The following is a 16,622-nucleotide window of genomic DNA, read 5'->3' as shown; positions in this document are numbered from 1 at the left end:
CCAATCATTTAATAAATATTTTGTAAATTTTGTTAGAATGTCAAATAAACATTGTTTGAATAGTTGCTAGTTGTCCTGCAGATTATTAAAATTAATTTTGGAATTATTTATATTGTCACAACACCCACCGACAGGAAAAGTGTTATCAATCTATCTGTGACGGGACTGAATGAGTGTGGAAGCAAATGCAGAGTGAACACAAATATTTATTGAAGACAAATATAGTGAACACAAAACTCCGTGGTGATGATGGTGTCTCTTGGCTGGGTGGCGCAGAGGCTTGATGGCTGGTGATGACGTGGCGTTAATCTCCCGTGATGAATACAAATACAGTGAAGATCAACGGCGAAATAAACAATCCGAACAAGACCAAGACAAACCAACAAGACAGTCCAACATCCGGATCAACTAACAGACAGGGAAGGAGAGAATGAGGTGAGTATAAGTAGCTGATGGTAATGCGTGACACCTGGTGCGGGGACTGATTAGCAGCTGAATCGAATGAGCATGACAAAACCACATGAAAGACACCAAATCACGAGACCTGAGAATACAGCCGATCCATGCACCGTGACACAATCAAACAAACATTTTGCCCAGCTAAGACCAGCCTGGCCAGGCTGGGAAACCAGCTAAAACCAGCTTCTTCCAGCTAAAACCAACCTGGCCAGGCTGGGAGACCAGCTAAAACCAGCTACATCCAGCTTAAACCAACGAAGACCAGCTAAAACCAGCCTGGCCAGACTGGAAAAGTGGCCAAAACCCCTCTAAAACCAACCTGCTTGACCAGCTAAAACCAGGCTGGGAGACCAGCTAAAACCAGCCTGACCAGCTTAGGCTGTTTTTTTCAGCAGGGTCCCCTCACTATATAATTCACTTAAAAGTTGATGACATTTATTTCAAACATCGCAAATTCTATAGCGTTATACAAGCATTATTTCGCCAAAAATGTGTTATCTTAACTAACACTACATGCTACAAATTCATTGATAAAAATATTTACAGTACCACCTACTGTACAAATAAAACCCTTTTTATACAGCTAACAATGATGAGATTCATCATCTACTGCCATGCATTTTCATTCAAAGTAGACTAATTCCTGTTTCTAGTTCGTGTCATTCAAATTACATCCTCATCCTTTTAAACTTAAGTGCAAATATTAGTCTCTCTCTCTTTTAACATCCTTCAATTAAGTAGATTAAGACACTTTTTATAAACTGCCAATTTACAAGTTACGCACCCCTGCTCCTATGCAATGCAATTTCCAATTAACATATCTATTTTTTGTCGTAAATGCCAATACAATATCCAAACTGCCGATTTTATCTTATTGAGCGAATCGCAACATTATATATATAATTTATTACATGACTATGGTGACTAAACCATAGACCAATTTTTTGTTTTAAAGTAAACTAATCATTCTTCCCCGTCTACTCCGTAGCGCACCAAGCCCACTTTTTGTTTTGCGTTTTTTAAAACTGTGCAGACAACTAATCATTGCTGAAACCATAAACTGTAATAAATATGGACGTAGTGTCCGTGACGTCACTCGTAGGATTCTGAAGAGCAATTTTGAAGCCCAAAGTAGACGGAGCCGGCCATCGCCATCTTAGCAGCGCGTCACTCATGGATAATCAAAAATGGGCAAAGAGGCGGGACGTGGGTGGACCTAAGGTGCTGATTGTTGAAACCACGCCTCCTAGCTCGGTGTATAGGCGGTTCATGTTTAAACGTTTCCAGCGGTTTTCCAGCTTACTCTTGAGGTAAATTAACCTAATACTACACAACAAAAAATATTTATTATTAATAGCATCCAGGCTCAAGCCTCACACATTCAGTGACACTTTCACCGTTTCTACACCTGTCACCGGACAGCTAAAGTCTGTCTACATTGGACAAGACAAAGAGAGAAAAATCATTTGAACTTTGTGAGCGCATTATAAATAGAACGTGGCAGCAGTTTACTGTCAGTGATTTGTCGTGCTGCATCCAGTGTAGACAGCATTACTGAATATAATTGCTTGTACTGTATTTTGTCGCAACGCGCTACTCGCGTCCAGTGTGGAAACAGTGATACACACATTACTTGGTTTTACTATTTTTGTGGGGACTCGTTATGGTTTTTATACTGTACAAACTGTATATTCTATCCCCCTTACACTAACTGTAACATTACCCCTAAACCTACCCATCACACAAAACTTTTTTGCATTGTTTACAAGATTTTTAACGTTAATGTTATTTCTTTCAGTGATCAATTCCTGTTGTCATCATGGCCAACCGTGAGGCATCTAATGCAGTGTTTGCACAGCTTAAACTGTACGTTCTAGATTTGGCTACTTGACATTTGACAGCTGATATTACATGGTCTGTCATGTTTTTTTTTTTTTTTTTTTTTTTTTTTATCTGAACATATTTTTAAAACACTAGGCATCATATACTTACTTTGTAAATGGTGACAGAAGCAGACTTTGAAGTTGTTCCGATTACAACAAATTCAAGCAGAAACTTGCATCTTGTTGCTAGAAGGCACATGACAAATTAAAACAATGTGTTCTAACATAAGCTGAAAATATCAAACTGTTTGATATCCTTTGTCTGGATGGAATAAGAGTCTAAAGCTAAAAAAACACACAGTTTGTGACCATCATACACTACCTGATTTTCTATGGAATTTGTCAACTCAAAAATGCAGACTGGTTCTGACTGTAAATAATTTATATTTATTTATTTATCAGATGATTTTATCCAAAACCACTTACAAATGAATTAATTTTGAAAAACCAGACAATCGTGTAGTGTGTTAAGGACAAAAATAATTATATTTTGATATAAACAGTATTTTAAAGACCCTGCTGAAAAAACCAGCATATGCTGGTTAGGTATGTTTTGGTGCTGGGATGTTGGTTTTAGCTGGTATATGCTGGTCCTTTGCTGGTTTATGCTGGTTCCTTGCTGGTTTTTGCTGGTTTATGCTGGTCATGTTGCTGGTTAATGCTGGTCCTTTGCTGGTTTATGCTGGTCCTTGACCAGCAACATGACCAGCATAAAGCAGCAAAGGACCAGCATTAACCAGCAACATGACCAGCATAAACCAGCAAAGGACCAGCATATACCAGCTAAAACCAGCATCCCAGCACCAAAACATACCTAACCAGCATATGCTGGTTTTTTCAGCAGGGGAGTTGATCCTTTATTCTATTTTTCCACACATGTGACACTATTGTCAAAATGAGCTACCTTTTCATACCTTTCTACCTTTTCAACTTCTTATTTTTCATTACCTCAAGCATTCATTAAACTCATTTATTTTCCATCCATAGACACAGTGTGGATTGTGGGTGACAGCTATATCAGACGGGGTGCTCAGAGAACTGTAGAGACCCTGGGGAGCAACCTCAATCTGCCAGGAGTCCATGTCTGCCATGTCTGCACCCCCAGCCAGGGGTGGACTGTGGTGGAATGGACTTCTCCCGTTTTTCTACAACTCCCTGCGAGGAAGAGCAACACCGGATGTCCTAGTCATCCACTGTGGTGTCAATAACATTGAGGAGGTCAGCAGTGTCCAGCTGGTGAATGTAATGAAAAAAGAGGACATGCACCTTCTTGAACTCAATCTCCCTGGCATGAAAATATTATTATCAGCTGTGACTCAGTGGTGCCGGTGGAAGGCTTGTGTTAATCCGGTGAAGCTTGACAAGGCCAGGAAATTTGTAAACAGTGTTATGGCTACATTTGTTCATAGCTTAAATGGTGCCATGATTGAGTACCCTCACATTAGACATGATAATCCTGGTCTATTTTTGAAAGATGGAGTTCATTTCACATCTAGGGGAAATTATATGTTTTTAAGTACTATAGCTAACTGCCTTAAAGGAGAAGTCGAGTGTCGAGCACGAAGGAAACTACAACCTGATAAGTTGATAACCAGATAAGTTCCTTCGTGCTCGACACTCGACTTATCGTGACTTAATTCAAGATGGCGGCGACCGGTATATTTCTGGTGGAAAATGTCTATAAATAAACTACCGGTGCTTTTTCTGAGTTCTCAATGTCTCGTTTTAAATGTCTACCAATGAAGTGTGGAGCTACTTTGTGCCTCGTAAATGGCGTAAAACAGTGATTTATTTACAAGGCTACTCCGATGCCCCATTCACCCTCATTGACAACCTGTTGTTAGCATCGGCTAACTTACCCCAGATTTCGGACTGCAGGACACAAACTGAGATGAGATATGCAAGGTTCGTTCACACTCGCTATCATGATTCAATCCACTTCAGGTCAATATCACACCGGACTTCTCCTTTAAGTATTTTTTTCTGATAAGTTTTCTTAAGTTTTTCTTAAAACCTTGGCTTTAAATAATCAAACTTACCTCTGGTTCCTTCTGTTTCCAAGATTTTGTTACCCTGTCCATCAGTAAGGATGACGGTGTCCTCTTGTTCGAGGGCCTCATTCACTTTACTGGTGATTCCCATTGAAAGAAGCCTCAAATTCAGAGAACCTCACTGTCAGGGCTCGGCTTGTTTCTAATTTTCTATCCACAAGGTCAGCAATGAAGATAAAATTATAAATAAATACATGCATACTGCTGCTAGAAGTAGCATTTCACTGCTTCTTGAGAAATGAGACAAAGCGTGTTCCACAAATTTACCAGATATGTGTATGAATTGATGTCGTGTCTGTAAAATGTCTGATGATCAAAATTGTCTTAACAACAACATACTATTTAATTTAATTGTGCCATCTTTTTAATTAAAATGGAGACTTTATTGCTAAAACCAAAACATAAATATGTATTTTGATGCAAAATTATTAAAGCCCTGCCAGAAGGAGCATTCATTAAAAAAATATGTATTTTTTTTAATGTAATTTTCTATCTTTCAGTACTTTTTGTTAATATAACATATATTTTAGATTTAATAATTGGGCAATATCAAAGCAAGCCTTTATTTTAAAGGTCTTCTTTTAGCATATGGTACACATGCCTATTTAATGTCCAGGGGTAATATCTCTTTTATCTTTACATCTAGGGTTTCTGATCTGTATTCAACCATGAGTGATGCAGAACTTGACAGCAACATTGAGGAAATACAGAGAGTGTATCCAAACTCAGGATACAGTATAATTCATGGCCATCTTAAAGCAAGAGGTCTCCATGTTCAAAGTAAATACAGCACACTAATCTTAACATCTTGCATTATTATCCACATTATTGAGAATATGTAGTATGGGGATAATGTTTTGAAAATGTCCTTTTCAGCTGGCTATACAAATACTATTGCAAACGTTTTGTCATTTACTACTCTGAGATATAAATGCTGTTGAGATAATTTTTTATGATAATGATATTAACTTTTCTGGCTTATTTATTCACCTAATTTTTCCCATAAGAGTGGGCATGGTCATTTGTACATTTTATGGAGCTGGCTATTGGATTCTTCTACGTCCAGCTATTTTTAGCTGTACAAAAACAGCTTGTTTTGGTGCTTGATATTGCAAATTGCCTTTTTACCATATTACTTTAATGTATTATCTTAATTGTAAGCACACTACTTTTGTGTTTTGGAAAAAAAGGCAGATACAATCAACTCACTGTCTTTGCAAAGATGATTCTAAATAATGTAATGTAGCACAGACCTTTAAAGAAAATTCATACATTTCTAACCAGCACTTTGCTTTTCATTCTCATGTCTTGTTTTTTCCCCCTACAAGCTTCAAGAGTCCGAGAATCTGTTAGAAGAGTAGATCCTCATGGAACACTGATGCGAGCAATGTCAATGCCAACAATAAGGCAACATCAGTACATTGTGCCTTGCCCGAAAGCCATGCGGCATATTGATGGCAATCATAAGCTCATCAGGTAAGGCAAGGCAAGTTTATTTATATAGCACATTTCATTCACAATGGTAATTCAAAGTGCTGTACATAAAAGGAATTAAAATCATACAAATTTATAATAATCACAACAATAAAAACTAAATTTAAGAACATTTCAGATGATTTTAAAAAATGATTTACCCTTAGTGGTAAAATTTTCTATGAAACCCGTATTTATAATACATTCTTAAGGCATTATAATGAATGCATAATGCATTATAAAAAACCTTATAATATGTTATATCATCTCATGAGTATTCATAAGAACAGTTTTAATGTATTATAATTTTTACTATTTTGTGGTTATTGCTTTTAAGAGAATGATTACCTCCTCATAGTTATAACATATTATAAGTCTCATATCTTGCCATCTTTCTCATGTCACTTTACTTAAAGCATACAAAGACCACTTATAAGTAATTATAATAATATTTCCGAAAGAACCCTAAGATCAGGTATCAGTTTAGATAAATGTGTAATATGAACAGAGATGCTCACAAGTCTCTGAGCTAGAGTCCAAGTCAAGTCTCAAGTCTCTGAGCTAGAGTCCAAGTGAAGTCTCAAGTCTTTGAGCTAGAGTCCAAGTCAAGTCTCAAGTCTCTTTATTATATTAAGTCTCTGGTTATAATAAGTGTTGCATCACGCACGGCGACCCATCCAACACAGCATAGCTATATATAAGGAATTCGAAAGCATGTAATATGTTATTATTACTCCTTTATTTATTAGCATACAGTAACTGCTTTGATTTTGGTATATAATAAGTATAACAGGCTATTTCAACATGACAAAAACACCAAAAATGCTTTACTTTTAAGTTAATATCTGTATTTTGCCTTGTAGCATGAACACACAGTACAGTACAGATCAAAAATTAAGAAAGCACCATTTAGTATGTTTTTTAAGCCGTTTGGTTTATGAGGACACAGATGTCCCCATAAGCCATGTTTACGTTGTAATAGCCTACCCTTTCACTGTTAAGGCTGGACCAGAATATTTGATTATTCGAATATTCGTTCGGTGGGTTGACATTCGACTTTAAAATTTAAGATTTGAATGTTCTTTTTTTTCCATACACCTTTCATCCCCCGCGAAACGGTTCTCATTCGCGCTTAAATATGAATGAAGAAGATCAGACTGCTGCGTCACTAACAGAGGGCAAAAATAAAAGAGATTGAGCAATATTTGGGAGACACTAGGCTACTAAAGTACAGTCAGGCCCACTTATATGGTGGAAGCAAAACTAAGGCTGTGACTGTCCCAATACCGCGCCACCTAAAGTGCCTTCAACGCAGCTGTAAGTTCCGCGTTCAAATGCACTAAAGCTGACCGCAAAGCCCCAGCAAAAATAATTACCATGAATGTGTCTGGGGAAAAGTAAGGAGATATTTGAATTATTTATTAATAAAGTATTTGTCGCAAAGGTGAAGTTGATGATTCTGACTCGTCATCTGCTCATCGGACGCAATGAATGCCTAAATGTGTCTTTATGGATTAGGCCTATAGCTAATGAAAGAGATTTGTTTTCGATTTGAATTATTTAAAATTATTTATTTACAGCTCTGGATGATATACTACTCCTACCTTTATGAGCCACAATGAAGTTTCACATTGCACCGGCACCTCCAGGTCCTGCAAAGCCAGCTTCAGCTTTCACTCTTCGCGCAAACGATTGGATATGCGCCTAATAGCACACATTTATCTAGTTTAAACGATAAAACTAATATTGTGATATGCTTTAAGTTTTTAATATCTATGGATTTTAATTGAAATCGTAATGACTTAAGAGAGCTAAATTGATCTGTCTGTCGCTGGCCGCTTGGTGGTTAGCCTACTTTAAAAAACCAAAAACTTGAATTTCACAAACAAAACGTGTTCCAAATAAATTTCTAAATTTACTTCATAAACTAAATAAACGAGAATAAATGTAATCACGTTGCTATTAAAAACAGCAGCTGTGTAATGGGAAAGAGAAAGAAAAAAGTTACAGTCGGTCTCGGGCCAGTATTCTGATGAGCTGTCAGACAAGGTCCGGGCGAGGTTTAAGGAATTTTTGCAACGAATGTTTAATAGCCTATTTAACATTCTTATTTAGGCTACTTTTTTATTTAAATGTATTGTTTATTTTAGCGTTTTGTAGGCTGCTTGTTCACTGACGGAAGTGCTCAAATAGGCTAAACACGCACGTAATGTTTACAAACGATTATTGTATCAAAATAATATATATTGTAGCCTACATATAGGCCTATATACACAAACGTTATTTATAAATAATTTAGGTATTAATATTATTATTATGCATCTTCTGTTTGGGCCGTCTTGTTTGAAGTTTTTAAATCCAAATGTCGAATGGCAGTGCAGTCGACGTGTGTTTGTTGTCCTCTCATGTGTGGCAGCCGCGCCTAAATAAATAAAAATAAAAATAAAATAAAAACGGAGGCAGGGGAATAACGGCGAGCTCATTAGTTGTTTCCTAAAAAAATAAACATTGTTCACGAGTCCCGCAGCTCGAGTCAGAGTTGAGTCTGAAGTCTTTCGAGGACAAGTCTCAAGTCAAGTCTGAAGTCACTGTGTGTGTGACTTAAGTCGCACTCGAGTCCGAGTCTCAAACTCGAGTCCCCATCTCTGAATATGAACAGTTGATGATTTTGATGGTACCCTTCAGACAGCTTTTGATAAGTAACTCTGCAACTGCATGTCAGCTAGCAGTAATTATTATTATGCTGAATATATGCTAACACTAAATTTCGATGTTTCCCCAAAAGACAAACTATTATGTTATATTATAAGTAACTTTGCAAGTACATTTTACCTAGCCCAACTATAACCTAAGCCTACTAAAACTCTAGGGAGTGTTAGCTGGCATGTAGTTAGAAAGTTTAAGCATATAGTCAGTAGACTTAGGGGACCATCAAATTAAAATGTAATATAATGTAAAAAAAAAAAAAAAAAAAAAATTAATATGATATAGTCCATTATAAATTAAGAAGATTTAATATGACGTTCATTGTGTGTCATAAATGATCATAATCTTAAAAGTTATAACCTCAAATACTCAAGTATTATAATGTATTATAATTGTTGTTATGATTATTCATGAGATGTTATAACATATTATAAGGTTTCTTATAATGCATTATGCATTTATTATAATGCCTTAGAAATACCCTTATAATATGTTATAAATAGGGGCTTCATAGAAAGTATTACCAAAAGCGGTACCAATGAGAATGAAGTCCTGAGGAGAGTATTTTTGTATAGTAGAAATGGTAACAGTAATATTTTACAGTTTTCCACAAAATAAAGGTTTTCATTGAAATGCCTTGGTTATTTTGTCAAACAAGTTAGTATAACAGTGGTATACCCACAGCTAATATTCCTTCAGATTTTCAGGTTTTAGATTATTCTCTAACTAACTAAATCTCCACTGTGTGTGTGTATACTTTCGTTGGAGGTGAGTTTCAGCACACCATTAAATACCATTTCAGTATGTATTTCTCTAAGAACAATTCTCTGGGATGTTTTATTATTTGAATGTTCTTTATGTACATACCTGTGAACTTTTGTAGACACAGCAGCGTGTGAACAGGACTTTTATTTTTAAGATGGTGCTGTGACGTCATACATATGCGCCGCGCTCCTGCATCAGTTTGAGCTGAAGAAAGGTTTGTGGTTTTAATAATTTAAAGTGTTTAATTTGATACACCACGGTCTGTCTGCTTCATAGTTTTTACAAACATTGTAAAGGTAGTTGATCATTCTGTTACACGAGTAACAGAAGAGGAGCGTCTCATTTCGGTCCGTATTTAGTGAATCAGATGATAAACACGGATTTATTCAGTGATGGAGAAACGAATCTTTTCAAAACTCCAGTTCAACTGAATCACTTGCTTCACAAATGATTCACTTTTAAATCACCGCACACTGACGACATCTGCTGCTCAAAACACTGGAAATACAACGAGAACAACAAACACGTCTAATGATCTTTCACAAACAATAGCAGTTTTCTATGTCTACATGTAATATATTAAACGCAATTTAATCACTAAATACTTAATCTTAATTCATTAAAAATGGTAACTGTGTGTAATTTCTTTTATTTTGATTTTCTGTGTTCAGTTATTATCTATTGGTAAAATTTCAGTGTTGAGCAATAATCAGGCCATTAACTCTCACTCGTACCCACACCCTTTCAGTGAAATAGCTCTGATTGAGAAGCACACAGAGATTTAGTTTGCATTGATTTTCTTTCTGTTAATTTTTCACATCTTAAACAGGACAAAGTGTTCAAACACAGAAAAACTGGAGGAGCAACTGAGATTCACGTGACACACTATTATAAAGATGCCGTTTATTAAAGTGGAGAGTGAAGATATGAAGATTGAAGAAGCATTCAGAGTCAAACAAGAAGATACTGAGGAACAAACAAAGATGGAGTTTATTAAAGAGGAGAGTGAAGACATGGAGATTAAAGAAACATTCAGAGTCAAACAAGAAGATACTGAGGAACAAACAGGTTGGTTTTCATTCTCAAACCTGAAATGAATATTTATGAATAATTTCACACAGGTGTAGAAATATTGAGACATTCAACAGAAGTGTTGAGATCATATGCAAATACTAACACTGCCTTCAAGTGCAGCTGAGAATATCCTGCTTTCACACTGGCCATTTGTTATTATGAGATCATGCATTTAAGTTGTACCAATAAGATGTAATTAGTAACATTAAACCTAATATCTGCTTCTAATATTAAACCATTGATTTCTAGCACTTATGCTAATTATGCAGAAGTATCTAAGAAAATAACTTAATCTTGAAATGTGAGTGATTACATTTGGCTACTGCATGCTGTCTACATATGTGACCCTGGACCACAAAATCAGTCATATGGTTAAATTTTACAAAACTGAGATGTATACATCATATACAAGCTCAATAATTAAAGCTTTCTATTGACATATGGTTTGTTAGGATAGGACAATATTTGGCCGAGATACATCTATTTGAAAATCTATAATCTGAGGGTGCGAAAAAATTAAAATACTAAGAAAATCACCTTTAAAGTTCTCCAACTTAAGTTCTTAACAATGCATATTACTAATCAAAAATTACATTTTGATATATTTATAGTAGGAATTTTACAAAAAAAATTTCATGGAACATGATCTTTACTTAATTTCCTAATGATTTTTGGCATGAAAGAAAAATCAATAATTTTGACCCATACAATGTATTTTTGGCTATTGTTACAAATACACCCCAGCGACTTAAGACTGGTTTTGTGGCAAAGGGTCACATTTGATAAGCAAATAAAACAGCCAGTGGACACTAGAGCTACATCTAAATGAATCCGCATGCAATTGAAATAACCTTTTTGTTTTAAAATTTTAAAAACAGACTGTACATACAGACTGATTTAAAGGAACCGTATGTAAGAAATTTATGTCAGTTAATCATAAAATGGCACTAGACATTAAGAAATCATGTTCATTTCAAATACTTATATCACTGACAACAGTGGTCCGGCCAGGATATTGTCATTTAAAAGTGAGAGTTGCAGCCCTCAACTGATGTTATTGTTATCATTTTGTGTTTTGGTCTGAGGCTCCACCCTCCAGCTATCTACCAATCACGAAGTCAGTAGAGTTTCGTGAGACGGGTTGCCATGCCAGCTCTGCTCTAGTTAGTTACAGCTGCTGCTAAGAACGAGTCGGATAAAACATGTATAAAGTTACGAAACCTAAAAGACCTCGTTATGAATCCGAAATATGTCGTGACAAAGTCCGAAATAAAACAAGGATTTGTATAGGAGATGCCTTTGAAAGATGGAGATGGCTGAAAACTGAGAAGAATTTGAAGATAGATGCCAACGTTGGTAATTTTCTCCTTGACAGGTAAGATTCATCTATGTTTGGCTAACTTTGCTTCCGTAGGCTACACAGTGGATTTTCCACGTTCGGCCGTGCTAAATGCGTTCATAAAAAGCTTTATATCGCACCACGAGCAGGGTATGAGAACAATCTATGTTCCGACTGAAATGTGGTATTACAGTACATCTTTATGAAATATTTGGCTAATTGCCATCTGTAAATTTTTGCGATACATAATTACTTCGCAAAACATCTCTTGTGAAGCATAAACATTAACAGAAGAAAAACAAATTACTGTGTAAGACTCGTCACTTGCCATTGGAAGCTCCTTGTAGCAGCCTACTCCTGCAGCTTAGCTGGCAACCTCGAGTCGGGGGGGAGTGGGAGGGGATACACCATTCTACAGTATTTTGAAAGTGATTGCAGTACCAGTTTTGGCCACAATCCTACATATGGTTCCTTTAAGAAACTCTCTTCCTTACAGAAACATGTTGTGTGAGTTATTGTTTTTTTTTTTTAAATAATGTCATCAGTTGACGCCTGGTCAGACACTGCTACATCACGTAACAAAAACACGAACAAGCACTCAATGATCTTTTTATTAAGTAACGTAACGTAAACATTAATACATTTTTTTTTTTTTTAAATAAGTATACCATCTGCAAGGTTTATGCGCATAGTCAAAATTGTGTTTTTAAGTGCATCTCTGTGGCAGAATTACAGCGCTACATACTTACCTGGCATATATACTACATAGTTCCCTCACGAGGGAACTTCGAATCGCATCCTCTAGGGGGCCCTATGGGGAACGCCATCAGTGTGGCACACTCTGATAAGGCTAATCCCCTTGGAAGTACCCCCTTCAGTCTGAGGGCAGGGGAGATTGCAGTTTCTGTGCAGCTATATGTGACCCTGGACCACAAAACCAGTCTTAAGTCGCTGGGGTATATTTGTAGCAATAGCCAAAAATACATTGCATGGGTCAAAATTTTTGATTTTTCTTTTATGCCAAAAATCATTAAGAAATTAAGTAAAGTTCATGTTCCATGAAGATTTTTTTGTAAAATTCCTACTGTAAACATATCAAAATGTAATTTTTGGTTTGTAATATGCATTGTTAAGAACCTAATTTGGACAACTTTAAAGGTGATTTTCTCAGTCTTTTTGATTTTTTTGCATCCTCAGATTTCTGATTTCAAATAGATGTATCTCAGCCAAATATTGTCCTATCCTAACAAACCATACATCAATAGAAAGCTTATTTATTGAGCTTTCATATGGTGTATAAATCTCAGTTTTGTCAAATTTAACCTTATGACTGGTTTTGTGGTCCAGGGTCACATATGAGCGAAGGGTTGATGGATAGGGCGTGCTCCCCTTTTCCGGGAAGGATCCCTCATAGAGAGCAGTCTCTTAGTGGGTCAGGTTTTCCTCCCTGTCCCTCAGGGTTAGGAGCCTGTCCTTTCTGATGTCCAGGTTGATTCCCACTTCTCAAGCCTTGTGGATGATGTCATGCTCCTCATTCTGCTAGTTACGTGCTAGACGTTGTTTCCGTTTTTGAATTGATTTAAAACCCCAGTCTCTTTGGGCCCAACTACACTTAGGTATCATCACAGATACCTTTTGACCATCTGCTACCTAGGATAAGAATAACTTTGTTCCCGATAGCGCCCCCTAGAGGATGATCGTACTCTATCTCAGGGAACGTCTCAGGTTACGTATGTAACCCTGGTTCCCTGAGGGAACGAGACGCTGCGTCAAACGCTATGGGGAATGCAATTGGCGAAGCACGCTCTGAACGTAGTCTGCAACCAATCAGATGCAGACGCAGCAGAAGACGTTCATCCCTCGAGGGCTGACTGTGCATGCTCCGCTCTCAAGCAGACCACAAACAGACTGTGTGTATCCCCACTAACAATGAAGCGTTGGCAGGGAGGAACACACCATCTGTAAATTCCCCCTCTACAAATATCTGAAAACACTGAAGCCGATTTTAAGGCTATAGAGAGAGGCTCTATAGCCAAAGCAAAAAGGAGAGGTGAGCGTGGACACCCTTGACGGGTGCTACGAGAAAGCGAGAAATAAGGGTAATTTTCAGAGTTTGTTTTCACGCAAGCTGAGTGAGTGGAATATAGTTAACGAATCAATGAGATGAATTTAGATCCGAATCCAGATTTTTGCGATGAATAAGTAATCTCACTCCACCAGGTCAAATACCTTCTCTGCATCGAGAGAGATAACCATTTCTGGTCTTGAAGACCAGGATGGAGTAAAGATTACATTCAAAAGTCTATGACGTTAACTGATGGCCCAGTATAAAGCCATCTTATTTACCGCAGCTTAAACCTGCAGAATTCACCTGCTCATCATGGAAATGCACATTAGTCCATTATTGCCAAAGTCAGTTAGGAAAGTTCTTCTGGGAAAATGACTCCGCTGCCTCAGAAGAATCAAAGATCCGTTCCGCGCTCTTATAGCTCACTCGGAGATGAGTCGTGTACAGCCTTCCAAATCGTACTCCTTGCTTGTAAAGTAGGCTCTTGATCTTGTTAAACGCTGCTTGTGTACTCGCCAACTCTATGCTGAAGTCCTCGTACATCTTGATCTTGTGGCCTTTGTAGGAAAAGTCCTTTTGGGATTTAAACTATCTCATGACAGTTTCCTTAATGATGTATCGGTGAAATCTGATTATCAGCAGCCGTGGGGGTTCGTCTGCGCAAGGTTTAGGCCGGAGACTGTGGTGGACACGATCCAGGTTCTGCTAGGCAATCGCCAAGAAGCTCGGAAAGCAGGTTAGACACATACTCACTTGCGTTCTTTCCTTCAATGTCCTCCAGTAAACCTACAAGTCGTAGATTTTGGCACTTCGAGTGAGATATCAAATCTATATTAGCTTTAAGAGCCGTGTTTTCCTTTTCGGTGATTATCAGTTTTGACTGAAGAGCTTTTACATCATGCTCAAGCTGAGTTATTCGGTCACTGTGTTCTAAAAGGCCCGCTTCCATCTCGTTGATCGTAGCTACCTGTGCTATTATGGTTGCACTGAACGATATGACTGAAGATCGAATTTGTTACAGAGAGGTGTTTAAAAGTGCAACTAATTCCCCAGTCATCTCTCTTATGAATCTTTCAAGCTCCTTAACTAGGGATTTGATTGTAAGCTGCGAAGATGTGGATTCCTTTTGCTGCTTTCTTGACAGGCCTGATCATGATGAGCTTGTTGTTTACCGCCTGTCCTCGTAGGCTTGCTCATTTTAAATGTAAATTCCGACAGTGTAGACTTTCAAAAAAAAAAAAAAAAGGTTCAACAAGTTTGATGTGCTGATCAAATAAGGTGTATTCTTAAGATATTACATGAAATAATGCGGAGCGCAGACACCGTGCACATTACCAAACCGAAAGTCCTGGACCAGGTTAGTTTAACAGCATTAGCTGCCAGAGTTTACCAGTGCTTCGGCTGCATGTTCCTGTGTGTGTGTGTGTGTGTGTGTGTGCACTTTGATGAATTAAATACAGATCACAATTCAGAAGGAATTATTTTGTGATGTATTTTTCATCTGATGGTTAAGTGGGGAGTTTGTCCCCTTTCTTTTTTCCTAGTCTCTCTCTAATTTTGTTGAATTTTATTCACTAGGAGAAATAAAAATAGTATATAATAACTGAGATCAGTCTATATAGATTTTCTAGATTTAATTAATTGTATAACAGCCAACTTAATCTCTGTAGGGTACCGGCCGACCAGGATCAGGTTTGGAGACCCTGGAATAGGATCTAGCATGCATGCATTACTTAGCTACATGTTGTTATGTTAATTGATTTGTGCCATTAAACTTGGGTTAACTTTTATCTCTTTGTTTTTCCACCTTAGGCCTAACTGCACTGAAAAAGGAGAGAGAAGTACTGAATGAAACTGAAGAGAAAGATCAGTTTGAGAATCTTAATAATTTCATATCTGGAGAAAAATCTTTTTGTTCTTTAGAGTCTGAAAAGACTTCTAACCAAAAAAGTGCTCAAAAGACAGAAACTATGAGTATTTTCACTTACTTGTGCCTTAACAGACACATGAGATTTCAAACTGGAGAGAAGCCCTACTCATGCAAACAGTGTGGAAAGAGTTTCAAACAACAAGCACACCTTAAAAGTCACATGAGAATTCACACTGGAGAGAAGCCTTACTCATGCAAACAGTGTGGAAAGAGTTTCAAACAACAAGCACACCTTAGAAGTCACATGAGAATTCACACTGGAGAGAAGCCTTACTCATGCAAACAGTGTGGAAAGAGTTTCACTGAAAAGAGAAGCCTTAACAGACACATGAGATGTCACACTGGAGAGAAGCCTTACTCATGCAAACAGTGTGGAAAGAGTTGCACTGATGAAGGAAGCCTTAACAGACACATGATATTTCACACTGGAGAGAAGCCTTACACATGCCTACAGTGTGGAAAGAGTTTCACTGAAAAAGGAAGCCTTAACAGACACATGAGATTTCACACTGGAGAGAAGCCTTACACATGCCAACAGTGTGGAAAGAGTTTCACTCAAAAAGGAAGCCTTAACAGACACATGAGAGTCCACACTGGAAAGAAGCCATACACATGCAAACAGTGTGGAAAAAGTTTCACTGAAAAAGTAAACCTTAACAGACACATGAGATTTCACACTGGAGAGAAGCCTTACACATGCCAACAGTGTGGAAAGAGTTTCACTCAAAAAAGATACCTTAACATTCACATGAGAATTCACACTGGAGAGAAGCCTTACACATGCAAACAGTGTGGAAACAGTTTCAGTCAAAAAGGAAGCATTGAAAGGCACATGAAAATTCACAATAAAGAAAAGCCTAACAGATCCCCTTAG

At 37.4% G+C, this 16,622-nt stretch overlaps 1 protein-coding gene across 1 annotated transcript; it reads left to right on the top strand.

Moving 5' to 3' along the window:
• The first annotated feature begins 15,788 nt into the window (after positions 1–15,788).
• On the top strand, positions 15,789–16,622 carry LOC141319041 (uncharacterized). The gene has a single exon (XM_073833230.1). It carries the CDS (start codon positions 15,789–15,791, stop codon positions 16,620–16,622), a length of 834 nt encoding a protein of 277 aa, XP_073689331.1.

This window comes from Garra rufa, chromosome 1, assembly GCF_049309525.1.
Source record: "Garra rufa chromosome 1, GarRuf1.0, whole genome shotgun sequence".
In the NCBI taxonomy this organism is placed as follows: Eukaryota; Metazoa; Chordata; class Actinopteri; order Cypriniformes; family Cyprinidae; genus Garra; species Garra rufa.
This window is presented reverse-complemented; position numbering and strand designations above follow the sequence as displayed.

Excerpts from the sequence above, each read along its gene's own strand:
- LOC141319041 (XM_073833230.1), top strand. The coding sequence starts at position 15,789 with ATGAGTATTTTCACTTACTTGTGCCTTAACAGACACATGAGATTTCAA.